We start from the raw sequence: 18,419 nt of genomic DNA on the forward strand, positions 1-18,419 counted from the left end.
ACTTAATTTTTCCTTTGCGTCCGTTGTGAGCGATTCTTGCTCTGTAAGCATCATGACGTCCATGCCTTTTGAGAATCTCCTCCTTTATTGGATTATTCCGATACCTACTCTTTAAAGCTTTTTCAAAGGTAGTAGCATCTTTATTGTTAACCATCTCTGCTAATGTTGCATCTATATACTTGGCATTTGAACATTTGAATCGTGTCTTCCTTCTTAGTTGAGATTGTAGAGCTTCATGGACTTTTTCTTGCAACAGTTTTAGAGTTTCATGTACTCTTGTTTTCCATGAATTCTTATTTTCTCCTTTTGAAAATATCTCCTCCGTATGTGAGTTATTTTTTTCACATACCTCTTGTTCATGTTTAGCCTCACTTCTTTGTCCATCTTCTTCAAGTTTATATTGTAGCTCTTGCTCCAATTTCCTTGAAGCTGGCAAGGAGACATAGTTGTACCAGCATATTGGTGCTTCATCAAGTACCATATAAATTGTCTTGGTTGGCATGATGTATACTGATTCTAACCTTCTCCCTTCCATTATTGGTGTGCTTGTAACTTTTAAGTTTCGATATACTTTTACATTATTTGGTCCAAACAAGACATAGTTACCAGAATCTGTTAGTTGCGATACAGATAATAAGTTTTTCTTCATACCTGAAACATGGTAGACATTTTGAAGTTCCACTTGTCTTGAGCTGTGATGAGGCATGGAACACTGTCTTGCCAATATGAGTTATTGGTATTTTTGAATTATTTGCAGTCACCACTACTCGACCGCCTTTATATTCGCTCATGTTAATAAAAATTTTCTCATCACCGATCATGTGATTGGAACATCCCGAATCAACGATCCAATCATGTTCATAATCGATCGATTTCTCACTTACAGTTGCAAGTGTAATCTCCTATTCTTTGTTAGAGTGACAGGTGACAAGCTCCTCTTGTTGATTAGTTTCTTCAACTGCATAAGCGGTCTCAAAATCCCAAACTTCTTCTTCATCTTTCTTGTTTTGAGTAGAAATAGCTACATTACCTTTAGCTTTCTTGTATCAGTAGTCTTTGGCGTAGTGTCCTTTCATTCCACAATTGTAACACTTCTCCATTTGTCGGTTGTTAAAGCCTTTCGCCTGCTTATTTGGTCATTGACTTCTTTGATGTTGATTCTTTTGGTCTTCCCCTGGCCATGAGCTTTTCTCTGCTTTTTTTTTTTTATAGTCTTGTCTTTTGGTGAAGAGCGTCTTATCTTCGTCTTTATAGTGAGACTTGATAATGACTTCTCCAATTCTTTTTCATTTGCCAACAGATTTTCCAACTCAGATAAGTTGGTTTTGTGACCCACCCCTGTGTGGCTGTAATTATGCCTTTGTACTCCGACCTTAGACCATGAACAATGATTCTTCTCATTCTTGTCTCTATGATAGCATTCTCAGGATCTAATTTTGATATTTCATCAGATAAATATTTTACCTTTGAGAAGTATAATTGGTTGATTGTCATATTCCGTTGAGAGATCGACAAAAGCTCATTTTCAAGCCTTTGTAATCTCGCATCATTCTTTTTTGTAAAAATCGTTGCCAAGGTGTCCCAAGCTTCTTTTAGTGTCTTGGCATTTTTAATTCGTTGCAAGAACTCATCCTCAATTGTTACAGAGAGAACAAACATGGCCCTTCCAGCTTTGACCTTCCACCTTTTTGTTGCTTCAACATCTGTTGGTGGTGTAGTGTATGATCCACCAATGATATCCCATAATTCTTGGCCAAGAAAGTAATATTGCATTTTTATGATCCATGATCCGTAGTTGCTTGCGTTGAGCTTCTCAACGCTATTGAGAGTGCTTTTTAAATATGCCATTAATAAGTGCCTCGCGACTTGTAGCCTCCAACAATAGCTTGTAAGATCTTCTTTGAGTTACTATCTCGATCTTATCCACCAGGCTCTGATACCACTTGTTGAAAATTGTTGTTTGGGGGAGACGGAGCACAATCGATTTCTCACAATTTGAATTTTGTTATATCAAAGTAAGAACCCACTTTGGTCTTACAATCTTGATCACACTTGTTGCTTGCTTCAGCAACACTCTTTACTTGAGCACTCACTCTTGTTTGCTCTCTTACTTTCTTACTTGGTTTGTTACTTTGTTTCTTGCTTGGTTGCATACAAATCAAATGAACCACCTCTATTTATAGGAGGTGATGGAAATATCTAGCTAAGCATATTTTTCTACTCTATTCTAGAATATTCCTTCAAATACTTAATTCTAGAACTAGCCTATCTAGAACATTTCTAGACTATTCTCTCTAGAATACTCATTCTAGAGATCTTCCTTCAATTTTCTATGACTCCGGAATATTCTAGATTTTTCTTGACTTATCTTAAGTGAATAATTAAGTTGGTGATGAATTCTTAACAATGATTCACATATATCTGGGGATCTTAGTCACCTCTCTCCTTCTTTCGCTCGCGTTTCTCACTATTTTTGTGTATTTGGTAGCAAAAATACATGTATATAGATAAGTGTATCTGACCTAAAATCTGGTAAGAAAGTATTAATTAGTGAAACAATATATAATTACTTCAAACTATAAAGAGAATTAGCAAATATGATAGAAATATTTATCTAATTAGATAGTCTTCCGTTTTATTTCTCGGATGGTTCTCGCTTTAAAAAGTACCAACTTTTACCTTGGTCCACTTTGATTGAATTAGTCATTTTTCTAATGTTTTTATCATATTGAAGTGCATGGATGAGCCTTTTCTCAATCGTAAATGACATAGATAAGCCAAACTTTTAACAGATATCATATATAAGCCTTTTCTTAAAGCTCGACAACATATTTGAGACTTTTCCCTTTTAGGAAAGAAAATAAATTATTTTTAACAGATGTCATATATGAGCCTTTTCTTAAAGCTCGATGACAGATTTGAATCTTTTCCCTTTTAGGGAAGAAAAGAAATTAAAGAAGACTAGTACTCTAATATATTATATATCCGTCTACTAATTTTAGTTTAAGTCGTTGGATGGATGTTTATTTAGATTAATTCTTCGAAGAAGGATCCAAAATAGCTGCATGTTTTTGAAAACAACTACACTCAACAAGCAGATCGAACTGCAACTTTTTTTTTATTACAAATTGATTATTTAGCAGTTAAATATAATATAGTGGATGTCTTTAAGAAAATAAAACTATAGAATATAGTTCAATTTAGCTAGTCTCATTCACACTACTAACCTTTATTTTCTTATCCACATGGTCTTTTTTCCACAATAATTTTTCTAGAAATTGAATAGGTCAATAACAAAACACTATAAATAGAGAGTAGCTTCAAAGCAGAGAAATTCATCAAATACACTTTCTAAAAACATTATCAGTTCTTGTATTAGCAGCCATGGGATTCTTGAAAATCTTTCTTGTTTTCGTCTTTTGTTCTTTCCCATGGCCTACTATTCAGAATGATCTCGAGACTTATATAGTCAATGTTGAATCTCCTGAAAGTGTAATTTCTACTCAATCATCGGTAACAGATTTAGACAACTATTATCTTTCTTTTTTGCCTAAAACTACAACAATCAGCTCAAGTGGAAATGAAGAGCCTGCTAGAATGATCTATTCATATCACAATGTGATGAAAGGATTTTCAGCAAGATTAACTGCAGCACAAGTGAAGGAAATGGAGAAGAAACATGGCTTTGTCTCTGCTCAGAAACAGAGGATTTTCACCTAGCATACTACTCATACTCCAAGCTTTCTTGGTTTGCAACAGAACATGGGCTTGTGGGAGGATTCAAACTATGGGAAAGGCATGATCATCGGAGTTATAGACACTGGAATTCATCCTGACCATCCTTTGTTTAGCGACGTTGGGATGCCTCCTCCGCCTGCTAAGTGGAAAGGAGTTTGTGAGTCCAATTTCAAAACCAAGTGTAACAACAAGCTCATTGGAGCGAGGTCTTACCAACTTGCCAATGGTTCCTTCATAGATGATAATGGACATGGTACACACACATCGGGCACAGCTGCGGGAGCCTTTGCGAAAGGTGCTAATGTATTTGGGAATGCTAATGGAACTGCTGTTGGTGTTGCCCCTCTTGCCCACCTAGCCATACATAAGGTTTGCAATTCTAATGGCAAGTGTTCTGACAGTGATATTTTAGCTGCCATAGATTCAGCTATAGATGATGGAGTAGATATTCTTTCAATATACCTGGGTGGATCTTGTTGGGTATGTAGCAAGAGTTAATGGGAAATTGAGGGAAGATGAAAGAGGAACTTGGAAAAAGTTGGGAACTTGAAAAGTTGAGAACTTGAAAAGTCCTCTTATGCTTTATTGAAAAGACATTTGTCCTTCATCGGTGGTGGAACGAAAAATAGGAGAGTTTAAATATAGAAACACTCCTATTAATTGTTAAAAGGGTTGGAAAGAGGGACCCCCCTCGCGCCGTCGTCGTCGTCGTCGCTCGCTCGGCTCGGCTTCGGATTCGGATTCGGCTTCGGATTCGGCTTCGGCTTCGAATTCGGATTTGGATTTGGAAAAATGATCGATCGAGAGATTATTTTTTGGACAAAGTTTGTTTTAATTATTTTAGTTAATTAATTATTTAATTAATTAAATTAAATTAAATGGCCAACGTTTTAATTAGTTAATTAACCGATTCAATTAATTAGTTAATTGACCCGACCCGACTCGGATCCATGCGCGACCCGTTTAATTTAAATCCTTCCCGTTTTATTTAAATTTCCCGCAGTGACTGTTCTGAAAGATTGCAACTTTCAGAAACAGCCATGACCGTTTGAAAAGTTGCAACTTTCATGAATGGTCGTGTGGATTCTGAAAGGATTGCAACCTTTCGGAACCAGTTCCTCTTGCCTATAAATACATTGATTCTTCAGATTTATTCCTCACGAATTTTTCTGATTTCTTCTTCTTCTTCTGCACAAAATTTCTTCGTGTACTTTACTGCTGTTGAGTGGTTCGCTGACACCAGTGTTTTGGGTATCAATACACTGGTGATTGAAATCATTCTATCCTGGGAGGACATATTCCAAATCAAACCTCGGATACTAGAGGGGAATAATTTCCTTAAGGGGACACTGTGCATTCAGTGGGCTTGATCTTTTTCTGATTCTGTTTTTTCCAGATTGTGGTAAGTTTATTACAGATTTTAGTTTTGTCAATTAATTTCTGTTCATCTATTCTTACTGGTTTATTAAACTTTGGTTACTTCGTGTTTCTGCAAAGTTTATTAAAATCAGTAATTCTGATTTTTTATACACAGATTAATAACAATCTTAAGGAAATTATTTATACTTTTTAATATGTGTTTCTGGTGGAGAGAAAAACCTTCGTGGTTTTATACTCCTGTTAAGTTTGCAACTTAAGTTATTGCTTACTCAGTCATTTGTATCAATTTCTGTTTGTTACAGATTCTGAAATGGCTAATGACAATGTTACAGTGGCTGTTGCTGCACCAACCCGAACTGCTGTACCACCAGCAGAGAAACCGAGAAAATTCTCTGGTGTGAATTTCAAAGGATGGCAGCAACGGGTATTTTTCTGGCTTACCACTCTTGGTCTGCAGAAATTTACCAATGAAGTAACTCCAGTGCCTTCTGCTGAAATGCCAGACAGAGAAAAATTCATGATTATTGAAGCATGAAAACAGGCAGACTTCCTATGTAAGGGCTACATTTTGAGTGCGTTAGAAGATGACTTATATAATGTCTATAGTGCAATGACAACTTCAAAAGAATTGTGGGATGCACTTGAGAAGAAATATAAGACAGAAGATGGATGCTTGAAAAAGTTTGTGGTCGCAAAGTTTTTAGACTATAAAATGTCAGATAGTAAAACTGTTGGATCACAAGTGCAGGAACTTCAACTTATTTTCCATGATCTGATTGCTGAAGATATGGTAGTAAATGAAGCGTTTCAAGTGGCTGCAATGATTGAGAAGTTACCTCCTTCGTGGAATGACTTCAAGAATTATTTAAAGCACAAACGTAAAGAAATGAAGCTTGAAGATCTTGTGATTCGGCTCAAGATTGAGGAAGATAACAAAACCGCCGAAAAGAAGTCTCGTAAGAGTTCAACAGTAATTGGAGTTAATATTGTTGAAGAAGCTCCTACCAAAGACAAGAAGAGAAAGAAGTCCAACGGACAAAAGTCAGAACAGGCCAAGAAAAAGTTCAAGGGCAACTGTTACAATTGTGGTAAGGCTGGTCACAAGTCTTCTGACTGTCGTGCTCCAAGAAAGGACAAAGACAAAGACAAAGGCAAAGGAAAAAGTGAAGCAAACATCGTGGAAGAGATGGAAGATGCAGATGACCTGTGTGCAATGATCTCAGAGTGCAACTTAGTTGGAAATCCCAATGAGTGGTTTCTCGACTCAGGTGCCACTCGACATATTTGCTCTGCGAAAGAAGCCTTTGCAACATACACTCCTGCTGAGGTTGATGAAGATTTGTTCATGGGAAACACAGCAACAGCAAGAATTGCAGGAATTGGGAAAGTAATGTTGAAGATGACATTCGGCAAGGTGTTGACTCTGAACAACGTTCTGCACGTTCCTACTATTAGGAAGAATTTAGTTTCTGCTGCACTGCTCGTTAAAAACGGGTTCAAGTGTGTCCTAGTTAGTGACAAAGCTGTAATAAGTAAGAATGAGATGTTCTTAGGAAAAGGCTACCTCACTGAGGGCCTTTTCAAACTGAATGTAATGGTTGTTGACAGTATTAATAAGAATTCTGCTTCTGTTTACTTATTGGAGTCAAATGATTTATGGCATGCCCGTTTGGGACATGTAAATTACAAAGCCTTGCGGAAATTGGTTACTTTAGAAGTATTGCCTGATTTTAAATGCGATAAATCAAAATGCGAAATTTGTGTAGAAAGTAAGTTTGTTAAACATCCTTATAAGTCTGTTGAAAGAAATTCAAAACCTTTAGACTTAATTCACACAGATATATGCGATATGAAGTCGACACCATCTCGTGGTGGGAAAAAGTATTTTATAACTTTTATTGACGATTGCACTCGATTTTGTTATGTATATTTGCTTAATAGTAAGGATGAAGCAATTGATGCATTTAAGCAATACAAAAATGAAGTGGAAAATCAATTGAATCTAAAGATAAAAATGATTCGAAGTGATAGGGGTGGAGAATACGAATCTCCTTTTGTTGAGATATGTTTGGAATATGGTATTATCCATCAAACTACTGCACCCTATACACCACAGTCAAATGGTTTGGCTGAACGGAAGAACAGAACATTAAAGGAAATGATGAATGCCTTAATAATCAGTTCTGGTTCACCAAGAAATCTATGGGGAGAAGCCATCCTTACGGCTAACAAGATACTCAATAGGGTACCCCGTAGCAAAACGCAATCATTTCCATATGAGTTATGGAAAGGAAGGAAACCCAACTTGAAATATTTCAAAGTGTGGGGGTGTCTTGCCAAGGTAGAAGTTCCTTTACCCAAGAGGGTGAAAATTGGACCCAAAACAGTGGATTGTGTATTTATTGGATATGTTGTGAACAGTAAGGCCTGCCGTTTTTTGGTTCACAAATCTGATAATCTTGAAATTCATGTGAATACGGTAATTGAGTCAGATAACGCTGAGTTCTTTGAACACATTTATCCGTATAAAACTGAATGTGAGTCGACAAGTGAAAGATCTAAACGACCACGGGAAGAATCAAAGGAAAATGCATAACCTAATGAAGATCCTAGGCATAGTACTCGCCAACGGAAATCCACTTCTTTCGAACCAGATTTGTGGCATTTTTGCTTGAAAATGAGCCTCCAACATTTAAAGCAGCTATGTCGTCATCTGAGTCAATCTATTGGAAAGAAGCTGTCAATAGTGAGATCGAATCAATTTTAAGTAATCATACTTGGGAATTGGCTGATCTTCCTCCAGGAAATAAACCTTTAGGATCAAAGTGGATCTTTAAAAGAAAAATGAAAGCCGATAAGACTATTGACAAATATAAGGCTAGACTTGTAGTCAAAGGATATAGACAAAAGGAAGGTCTGGACTACTTTGATACATACTCTCCAGTAACAAGGATAACATCAATTAGAATGTTAATAACACTAGCGGTAGTGCATGATCTTAAAATCCATCAAATGGATGTAAAAACAGCCTTCTTAAATGGAGAGTTGGAGGAAGAAATTTACATGGAACAACCTGAAGGGTTTGTGGTTCCTGGTAAAGAAGAGAAAGTGTGCAGACTTGTGAAGTCGCTTTATGGACTCAAGCAAGCACCCAAACAATGGCATGCTAAATTTGATCAAACAATGTTGACAAATGGATTCAAGATTAACGAATGTGATAAGTGTGTTTACATTAAAAATGTTCCGAATCATGAAGTCATTGTTTGTTTGTATGTTGATGACATGTTAATAATGAGTAAAGATATTGACAATATAAATGCTACTAAGCGCATGTTGTCCAGCAAGTTTGATATGAAGGACTTAGGAGTTGCTGATTTGATCTTAGGGATCAGGATTCTCAAAACTCCTCAGGGACTAGCATTATCTCAATCTCATTATATTAAAAAAGTATTGGATAAGTTCAAGTACTTGAATTTCAATGTTGTCAAAACTCCAATTGACTTAAGCTTTACATTTCAAAAGAATGTAGGTGAAAGTGACTCTCAATTGGAATATGCCAGAGTGTTGGGAAGTTTGATGTATATTATGAATTGTACGCGACCAGATATAGCATGTGCTATTAGCAAACTGAGTCGGTTCACTAGTAATCCGAATCAAACTCACTGGATGGCAATGAAACGTGTGTTGGGTTATTTGAAGCATACACAACACTATGCTTTGCATTATAATAAATATCCTGCCATGATTGAAGGATATAGTGATGCAAATTGGATCACCGAGTCAAATGAAGTAAAATCCACAAGTGGTTATGTGTTTACACTTGGTAGAGGAGCAGTCTCTTGGAAATCATCCAAACAGGCATGTATCGCTCGCTCCACAATGGAATCTGAATTCATTGCCTTAGATAAGGCCGGTGAAGAAGTTGAATGGCTCCGGAATTTCTTAGAGGATATTCCATTCTGGCCCAAACCTGTGGGACCTATTTGCATACATTGTGATAGTCAAGCAGCAATAGGTAGGGCAGAGAGCGTTATGTACAACGGGAAGTCTCGTCATATACGATGGAGACATAATACCGTAAGATAACTCCTCTCTAGTGGAATTATCACAATTGACTATGTGAAGTCAAGCGATAATGTGTCAGATCCACTAACGAAAGGCCTAGTGAGAGAGGCAGTTGAAAGATCATCTAAGGGAATGGGTTTACGGCTTAGGACAAGTCAGCAGGGCGGTAACTCTATCTAGCAGACTGGAGATCCCAAGAGCTAGATTCAAGGAGAAAAACAAAGTTTTGACTGACGGTTCGACATTGTCAATCAACTCAATCCATTCTCATGATGAAGACAATGTTCAGGAACAAGGTTAAGACTTTAAGGCTTGTTAATGAGTTAATAAAGCTTAAAGTTTTTAATGATTTGCTAAGTTTGGCAGATTTGACCAAATAGTGTATCTACGAGATGACACGGTTAGAAATCACCTATGTGAGTGTGAAGTGTAAGCCGCTTCAAAAAGAATTTTATGTCAAAAGCCTATTCTTTATACACTCATGAAACCAGGAGGTGTTCATGGCTGAAACGAACACAACCGTAAGAACCATAAACAGTAAAGGGTTAATTGTGTGACATATGGTTGTCTAGGTATACACCAAAGCTCGACGGTTCAAAGATATCGCATCTACCGATTGACCGAGTATATCCGACATATGTTCACTACGGAAAGTCCAAGGGGAAACCTACTTATCCAGATGCAATTGATTCTTGCTTGTAAAGTACACACTCGTCCGTGCATTCCTTATGTTATAATCATTCCCCATTAATGTGGGGGATTGTTGGGTATGTAGCAAGAGTTAATGGGAAATTGAGGGAAGATGAAAGAGGAACTTGGAAAAAGTTGGGAACTTGGAAAAAGTTGGGAACTTGGAAAGTTGAGAACTTGAAAAGTCCTCTTATGCTTTATTGAAAAGACATTTGTCCCTCATCGGTGGTGGAACGAAAAATAGGAGAGTTTAAATATAGAAACACTCCTATTAATTGTTAAAAGGGTTGGAAAGAGGGACCCCCCTCGCGCCGTCGTCGTCGTCGCTCGGCTTTGGATTTGGATTTGGAAAAATGATTGATCGAGAGATTATTTTTTGGACAAAGTTTGTTTTAATTATTTTAGTTAATTAATTATTTAATTAATTAAATTAAATTAAATGGCCAACGTTTTAATTAGTTAATTAACCGATTCAATTAATTAGTTAATTGACCCGACCCGACTCGGATCCATGCGCGACCCGTTTAATTTAAATCTTTCCCGTTTTATTTAAATTTCCCGCAGTGACTGTTCTAAAAGATTGCAACTTTCAGAAACAGCCATGACCGTTTGAAAAGTTGCAACTTTCATGAATGGTCGTGTGGATTCTGAAAGGATTGCAACCTTTCGGAACCAGTTCCTCTTGCCTATAAATACATTGATTCTTCAGATTTATTCCTCACGAATTTTTCTGATTTCTTCTTCTTCTTCTGCACAAAATTTCTTCGTGTACTTTACTGCTGTTGAGTGGTTCGCTGACACCAGCGTTTTGGGTATCAATACACTGGTGATTGAGATCATTCTATCCTGGGAGGACATATTCCAAATCAAACCTCGGATACTAGAGGGGAATAATTTCCTTAAGGGGACACTGTGCATTCAGTGGGCTTGATCTTTTTCTGATTCTGTTTTTTCCAGATTGTGGTACGTTTATTACAGATTTTAGTTTTGTCAATTAATTTCTGTTCATCTATTCTTACTGGTTTATTAAACTTTGGTTACTTCGTGTTTCTGCAAAGTTTATTAAAATCAATAATTCTGATTTTTTATACACAGATTAATAACAGATCTCCGAGCCCTTCTATGATGACAATAATGCTCTCTGGGCGTACAGTGCAACAGAAAGAGGCATTCTTGTAAGTTGTTCTGCAGGCAATGATGGTCCTTCTACTGACTCGGTAGGAAATACAGCCCCGTGGATCCTTACAGTAGGTGCCAGCACACTTGATAGAAAGATAAAAGCTACTGCTAAGCTTGGAAATAGAGAGAAATACGAAGGAGAATCTGCTTATCGTCCAATGTTTTCAAACTCAACATTCTTCACTCGATTTGATGCTGCAAAAAATGCAAGCGAAACTCCTTATTGCAAACCAGGGTCACTCACTGACCCTGCTATAAGAGGAAAGATAGTATTATGTCTACAAGATGATGTCGTTTCCAATATTGATAAAGGACAAGCTGTGAAGGATGCTGGAGGTGTTGGCATGATTATCATCAACCAGCCAAGTTACGGTGCCACTCCAGCAATGGATGTTTCAGCTGCAGATGGAACAAAAATCCTTTCTTATATGAACTCAACATCGAACCCTGTCGCTACAATCACATTCCAAGGAACAGTAATTGGAGATAAAAATGCTCCCATAGTAGCTGCATTTTCTTCTTGCAGACCAAGTGAAGCTAGTCCTGGCATCTTGAAACCTGACATAATCGGTCCTGGTGTTAATATCCTTGCTGCTTGGCCTATCTCTGTGGATGACAACAGAAACACCAAATCCAGATTCAATATTTTATCAGGCACCTCAATGTCTTGCCCTCACCTTAGTGGCGTAGCAGCTCTGCTAAAAAGCACACATCCTGATTGGTCTCCTGCTGCTATTAAGTCTGCAATCATGACAACCGCTGACACGTTAAACCTTGCCAATAGTCCAATACTAGACGAAAGGCTCCTTTCTGCTGACATCTATGCAATCGGTGCAGGACATGTTAATCCATCTAGGGCAAATGATCCAGGACTAGTTTATGATACACCATTCGAGGACTATGTACGTTATTTTTGTGGTTTGAATTACACAAATCCACAGGTAGGTAAACTGTTAAAACGCAAGGTGAATTGCTCAGATGTTGAAAGTATCCCTGAAGCACAATTAAACTATCCTTCATTTTCCATATCCGGACTTGGATCAACTCCTCAGACGTACACCAGAACTGTGACCAACGTTGGTGACGCCAAATCATCTTACAAGGTGAGGATAGCTTCACCAAAAGGCGTTGTCATGAAAGTTAAGCCCTCCAAACTAAATTTCTCAATGCTGAACCAGAAGTTAACATACCAAGTGACATTTTCCAAGACAACCAACAGCTCAAAGTCTGGGGTTGTTGAGGGATTCTTGAAGTGGAATTCTAACAGGCACTCTGTGAGAAGTCCAATTGCAGTTGTGTTTGCATTGGCTACATAAGTGCAGAAAGTAGTCATACATTTGATTATAGTGAAAATGCTGTTTGTTTTCACTATATACTTTATGTTACTTTTTCATTTTTTTACCACTATTTTGATTTTCACTGGTCTTTAATTAAACTTATCATTATGAAATATTGTTTCAATGTTTGTTCACAGCAATAAAAAAGCATTGGTTTTCCTTCCATCATTTCTTCTACTTTTTATATATTTCTTTCTTTTCTTATTTCAGAAAAAGAGAGTTGAGAAAACTGATAGCATTTTTAAGAGAAATTCAGTAACTCAATTATCTAACTGGGTAGCTAATTGGAGTTGGAAGTCAATGACGATTAAACACAATTTTTTTTCCTTTGATTGCATTATTTTTCAACAAAGTGAGAATTTCATTTATTATTCAAATCTGGAAAAAACTATATAATAAGGCACCCTTTAATCATGACTTAAAATCTTAATCGTGACATCTTCCAATGGGCAAATTGTCTGAGGCACTTCTTTGTTACCGAGTTAGATATTATGTTAGTTATACCTCTGTTCTTTTTTCTCTTAGCTGCTATAAGTAATATGGCAAGGCATGATTCTTTCTACAGTAACAAGTGGTGAATTTCCGGAACAGAATGGGGAATTACAGGGACGATGTTCTGCAGATGATTTTGCAGAAGAAGATTAACAAATTACTATTTATATATTATGTTCACATGTTTCATAGAAGATACAGAATAAGTATAAAAGAGAAAAATCAAATAATTTGCCTGACTGATTCAATTTGGTGGGAAAAAAATAAATTAAAAGTAATAAAAATAAAGAAAAGAATGTAATAAATAACTAATAAAATAATTGAATATTTCAAAATTAAAGAGAATATATTGTCTTTTTGTATATGAAAAGAGATAGTCCATGAAGTTTTAAGCTATAGTAATACATAACTCATAATCTCATTGAATATTTCAAAATTCAAGAGAATACGTACAAAAGTATTATTGTCTTTTGGTATCTGAAAAGAGATGGTCCATGAAGTTTTAAGCTATAGTAATTTTAAAAATAATTTTGAAGTGTCTACATCTTGATCATCCTATATTAAAGAGGTCAGGTGTAAGGTCTCTTTCTCATGCTTAGTAATTTAATAGTTTACTCTTAAATAATTTATTTATTTTTTAAGTTGTGACTTTTTGAAAATATAAATAGTGTATACTAGATAGATTATACAGTCACCTAAACAGAATCCAAAATTTTAACTTAATGAATTCGATCTTTAAAGTTCTTAACGTTGAGTTCACTACAATTTTAAAATTACGATTTATAATGTCTCTCATTAAAAACAAAAAGTCAAATTAAGTGGTAATGCTTGATTTTGTCAAAATATTGGAAAAGCTTAAAACGTATAAAACTTAGAAGTTATCATATTTTATTATAGTTACATCAGCCTATTGGGATTCTTTAAATTTTATTGAAATTCCCTTTCACTATCTCACCGTTAGTTAAGAAGGATCCAATAGGGGAATGTACATGTATTTTACAATTTTGGGGAAAAAGCTAATGACATTATTTTAAGTTACATTGTACTTTTTATTATTAATATTATAGTTGTGGTGTCTGAGTTAACTTGTTGCACCTCAACTAATTTCACAAGATACTAGGTCAAAATTCGATTGTGGCATCCAAACTTATTAGAAGGTAGCATGTGGCGATTGTGGTCTAGTCAACTCCAGCTCTCAGGCCGCACAAAGTGCACACCCGAAGGGCAGAGGCTGTGGCAGAGGTTGTGATTATCCTCGGGTTCCAAACTCTCAAGTGATTAGGTATATTTCTAAGACTTTTTTCAGTCCCCACGAGGATAACCTAATGATCGAGCCATCACCCACCGGAGTAACCATCTAGAGATATCATGTTAAAAATTCAGCTACTACACTAGGTGTATGAGTTCGTTAGCTCTAACCTCTATGAGCACAACTACAATATTGTAACATATATTTCCTCCATCCCAAATAAGTGTCACCTTAACAAAAATCACACTCATTAAGAAATCAACAAACATAATGTGTAGTTTACTAAACTACTCTTCTTATATACTTCTCTTTAAAATTGAACACTATCAATATAAAGGTTTGGCTGAAAAACAAGCTAATTTTTGTCTTGAATTCCTAAGGAAACATTTATTTTGGGATGGAGTGAGTACTTGCGAGATGAACAAGACGCCTCATGTATTAGTTAAGGTGTGTTCAAGTTGACTCGAACATTACTTAAGTATATTTCAGATTGATGACTTCATCTATATGATGTTGCTATGCCAACTTCATTAACAAATAGAAGTTAAGTAGAATAAAATCATTTTAGCGTATAGATGACCAGTTCACTTTCTATTTTCTATTAAATCCAAGAATCTTCAGACATGACTATTTCACATTTCTAAAACTAACTTCTTACTTGCAAATAAAAAAATATACTTCCAATGTGTATATATACCCTCAATAAAAATTCAAAAAACACACACCAAATAACATCTCTTTCTTCAGTACTAAAGTTATGATGGCTCAATACAGTTCAATTCTTACTGTAATTGGGCTGATTTGTGTGCTCATATCATTTACCACTAATGCAACAAAACAGAACAATTCACAAATCTATATTGTTCACTGTCAGTTCCCTGATGGGGAAAGGACTGCCAAATACCAAGATTTAGAAAGCTGGTATCTTTCTTTCTTGCCTACAACAACCTCGGATAGTTCTCGTGAGGCACCACATTTGATATATTCCTATCGAAATGTCCTAACGGGCTTTGCAGCTAAGTTATCACAAGAAGATATAAAGGAAATGGAAAAAATGGAAGGATTTGTTTCTGCACGCCCCCAGCAGTTTCTTAATTTACACACCACACATAGTGTAAATTTCATGGGGTTGCAACAGAACATGGGGTTCTGGAAAGACTCGAATTATGGGAAAGGCGTGATCATAGGAGTTCTAGATACTGGAATTCTTCCTGATCATCCTTCATTTAGCGACATTGGGATGCCTCCCCCACCTGCTAAGTGGAAAGGAGTTTGTGAGTCCAATTTTACGAACAAGTGTAACAAAAAGCTCATTGGAGCGAGGTCTTACCAACTTGGCAATGGTTCCCCGATAGATGGTAATGGACATGGTACACACACAGCAAGCACAGCTGCAGGAGCCTTTGTGAAAGGTGCTAATGTATTTGGGAATGCTAATGGGACTGCTGTTGGTGTTGCCCCTCTTGCCCATATAGCCATATATAAGGTATGTGGTTCCGATGGCAAGTGTTCTGACAGTGATATTTTAGCTGCCATGGATTCAGCTATAGATGATGGAGTAGATATTCTTTCAATGTCCCTTGGTGGAGGTCCCGTCCCTTTCCATAGTGACAATATTGCTCTCGGGGCGTACAGTGCAACAGAAAGAGGGATTCTTGTAAGTTGCTCTGCTGGAAATAGTGGTCCATCCAGTTTCTCAGCAGGAAACACAGCCCCTTGGATTCTTACGGTAGGCGCCAGCACTACTGATAGAAAGATAAAAGTTACTGTTACACTTGGAAATACAGAGGAATTTGAAGGGGAATCTGCTTATCGTCCACAGATTTCCAACTCAACATTCTACACTCTATATGATGCTGCAAAAAGTAAAGGTGATCCATCTAAAACCCCTTATTGCAAACCAGGGTCACTCACTGACCCTGCAATAAAAGGAAAGATAGTCATATGTTATCCAGGTGTCGTTTCAAATGTTGATAAAGGACAAGCTGTGAAGGATGCTGGAGGTGTTGGCATGATTGCCATCAACCTGCCACAAGATGGTGTCACTAAATCAGCTGATGCTCATGTTCTTCCAGCATTGGAGGTTTCAGCTGCAGATGGAATCAGAATTCTTGCTTATACGAACTCAATATCAAACCCTATTGCTACAATCACATTCCAAGGAACAATAATTGGAGATAAAAATGCTCCCATAGTTGCTTCATTTTCTTCTCGCGGACCAAATAAACCTAGTCCTGGCATCTTGAAACCTGACATAATCGGTCCTGGTGTTAATATCCTTGCTGCTTGGCCTACCTCCGTGGATGACAACAAAAACACCAAATCCACATTTAATATTATATCAGGCACCTCAATGTCTTGCCCTCACCTTAGTGGCGTAGCAGCTCTGCTGAAGAGTACACATCCTAATTGGTCTCCTTCTGCTATTAAGTCTGCAATCATGACAACCGCTTACACGTTAAACCTTGCCAGTAGTCCAATACTAGATGAAAGGTTACTTCCTGCAGACATCTTTGCAATTGGTGCAGGACACGTTAATCCATCAAGGGCAAATGATCCAGGACTAGTTTATGATACCCCCTCCGAGGACTATTTACCTTATTTATGTGGTTTGAGGTACACAAATGCACAGGTAGGTAGCCTGTTACGACGCAAGGTAAATTGCTTGGAAGTAAAAAGTATCCCTGAAGCACAATTAAACTATCCTTCGTTTTCCATATTTGGACTTGGATCAACTCCTCAGACATATACAAGAACTGTGACCAATGTTGGTGATGTTGCATCATCTTACAAAGTGGAGATAGCTTCACCAATAGGAGTTGCCATAGAAGTTGAACCTACAGAGCTAAATTTCTCCGAGTTGAACCAGAAGTTAACATACCAAGTGACATTTTCCAAGACAACCAGCAGTTCAAAAGTTGTGCTTGTTGAGGGATTCTTGAAATGGACTTCTACTAGGCACTCAGCGAGAAGTCCAATTGCAGTTGTGTTGGTCTAGTGAAAAAAATTGGCTATAAGTGCATAAAGTATTCAAACATTTTATTGTTTTTACTGTATACTTTATGTTACTTTTTCATTATTAAATAAAGTGTTTCGCTGTTTGTTCATAGCTGATTGAAGAATATAAAAGCATATCCTCTTTGATAGAAGTCAGTTTTTCGTTGATCGTTTCCTTTACTTTATATATGTTCCATTTTTAAAAAAAAAAAAGAGTTCAAAAATGTCTGTTATCTCCAGACTCCAATCATATATGCTGCTTACAAAGCTAGCATAAGAGTTGAGAAAACCAGTTAGCATTCGTACGAAAAATAGCTATCGTCATGAACTTTCAAATTCCATTCGTAAAACTCCAAGATAATGTCCTGAAATTTCAGTTGTAAATTTAGAACATTATAATTGTGTGATTGACATAATTATATTTCTTCAACCCTCTAATTATGAATATTCTCAGGGCACTAAAATTATTAAGTATTGACTCTATTAATGAAAAAGAATGATGCATATAGCGATTTTAAAAATAATTCAAAAGTGTCTTCATCTTGATCATCCTATCTTGAAGAAGTCTGGTGTAAGGTCTCTTTCTCATGCTTAGTAAATTTATAGTTGCAGATGAGGTTATGACTTTTCAAGAATATAAATAATGTACACCAGATAGATGATACAGTGACCCAAACGCAAATCCAAAATTTTAACTTAATGAATTCAATCATTAGAGTTCTTAACATTGAATTCATTACCCTTTAAAATGATGATTTATAAGCCACGTGGAACTAATCCCTCCAGCTAAGCGTTGCCAACTAAGATTCACTACCAGAAACTGGACCTTTAGCGACGACTTTTGGTTTTTGCATAATTATTGAAAACCTTTAGTGGCGATATTTTGAAATTTTGTGGCGACTTTTGTTGCCGCTAAAGATCCTTTTCTCATAGTGAATCCTAGTTGGCAATACTTAGTTGGAGGGATTAGTCCCACATCACTAAAAATTTGGGTTGTTAACTTTTGAGGGTATTTGTGGTCTCTTGGGATAATGACAGGGACATTTTTAATTCTAAAGTATAATGGAGGGTATAAATGGTCTATTTCACACAGTTCAGGGCTAATTTTGACAAGCATAAAACTAGTTCAAGGATTCAACAATCTGGTCTAGAGCCATTAATGTGGGCTAGTTCTGTTGGGCAGGTCTTGCCTAACCCTTGATTTGATAGGGCTGGGCTAAGATGTTTGGAGCCCATTTAAGAAAGAGCTTTTTAGCCCGCCCTGAATAACTCTGTTCATTTGCGAGGCATGA

At 36.7% G+C, this 18,419-nt stretch overlaps 1 protein-coding gene and 1 pseudogene across 1 annotated transcript; both read left to right on the top strand.

Moving 5' to 3' along the window:
* The first annotated feature begins 3,368 nt into the window (after positions 1-3,368).
* On the top strand, positions 3,369-12,409 carry LOC125827152 (subtilisin-like protease; annotated as a pseudogene).
* Positions 12,410-14,887: 2,478 nt separating this feature from the next.
* Positions 14,888-17,173, top strand: LOC125827144 (subtilisin-like protease). The gene has a single exon (XM_049506504.1). The coding sequence runs from the start codon at positions 14,888-14,890 to the stop codon at positions 17,126-17,128; it is 2,241 nt and encodes a 746-aa protein (XP_049362461.1). The 3' UTR covers positions 17,129-17,173.
* Positions 17,174-18,419: the final 1,246 nt, after the last annotated feature.

The sequence above is a fragment of the Solanum verrucosum genome, unplaced genomic scaffold, assembly GCF_900185275.1.
Source record: "Solanum verrucosum unplaced genomic scaffold, falcon-dt-bn FXZP01000060.1, whole genome shotgun sequence".
Taxonomy (NCBI): domain Eukaryota; kingdom Viridiplantae; phylum Streptophyta; class Magnoliopsida; order Solanales; family Solanaceae; genus Solanum; species Solanum verrucosum.

What these genes read in the sequence shown, in the direction of transcription:
- LOC125827144 (XM_049506504.1), top strand. Translation starts at nt 14,888, where the DNA reads ATGATGGCTCAATACAGTTCAATTCTTACTGTAATTGGGCTGATTTGT.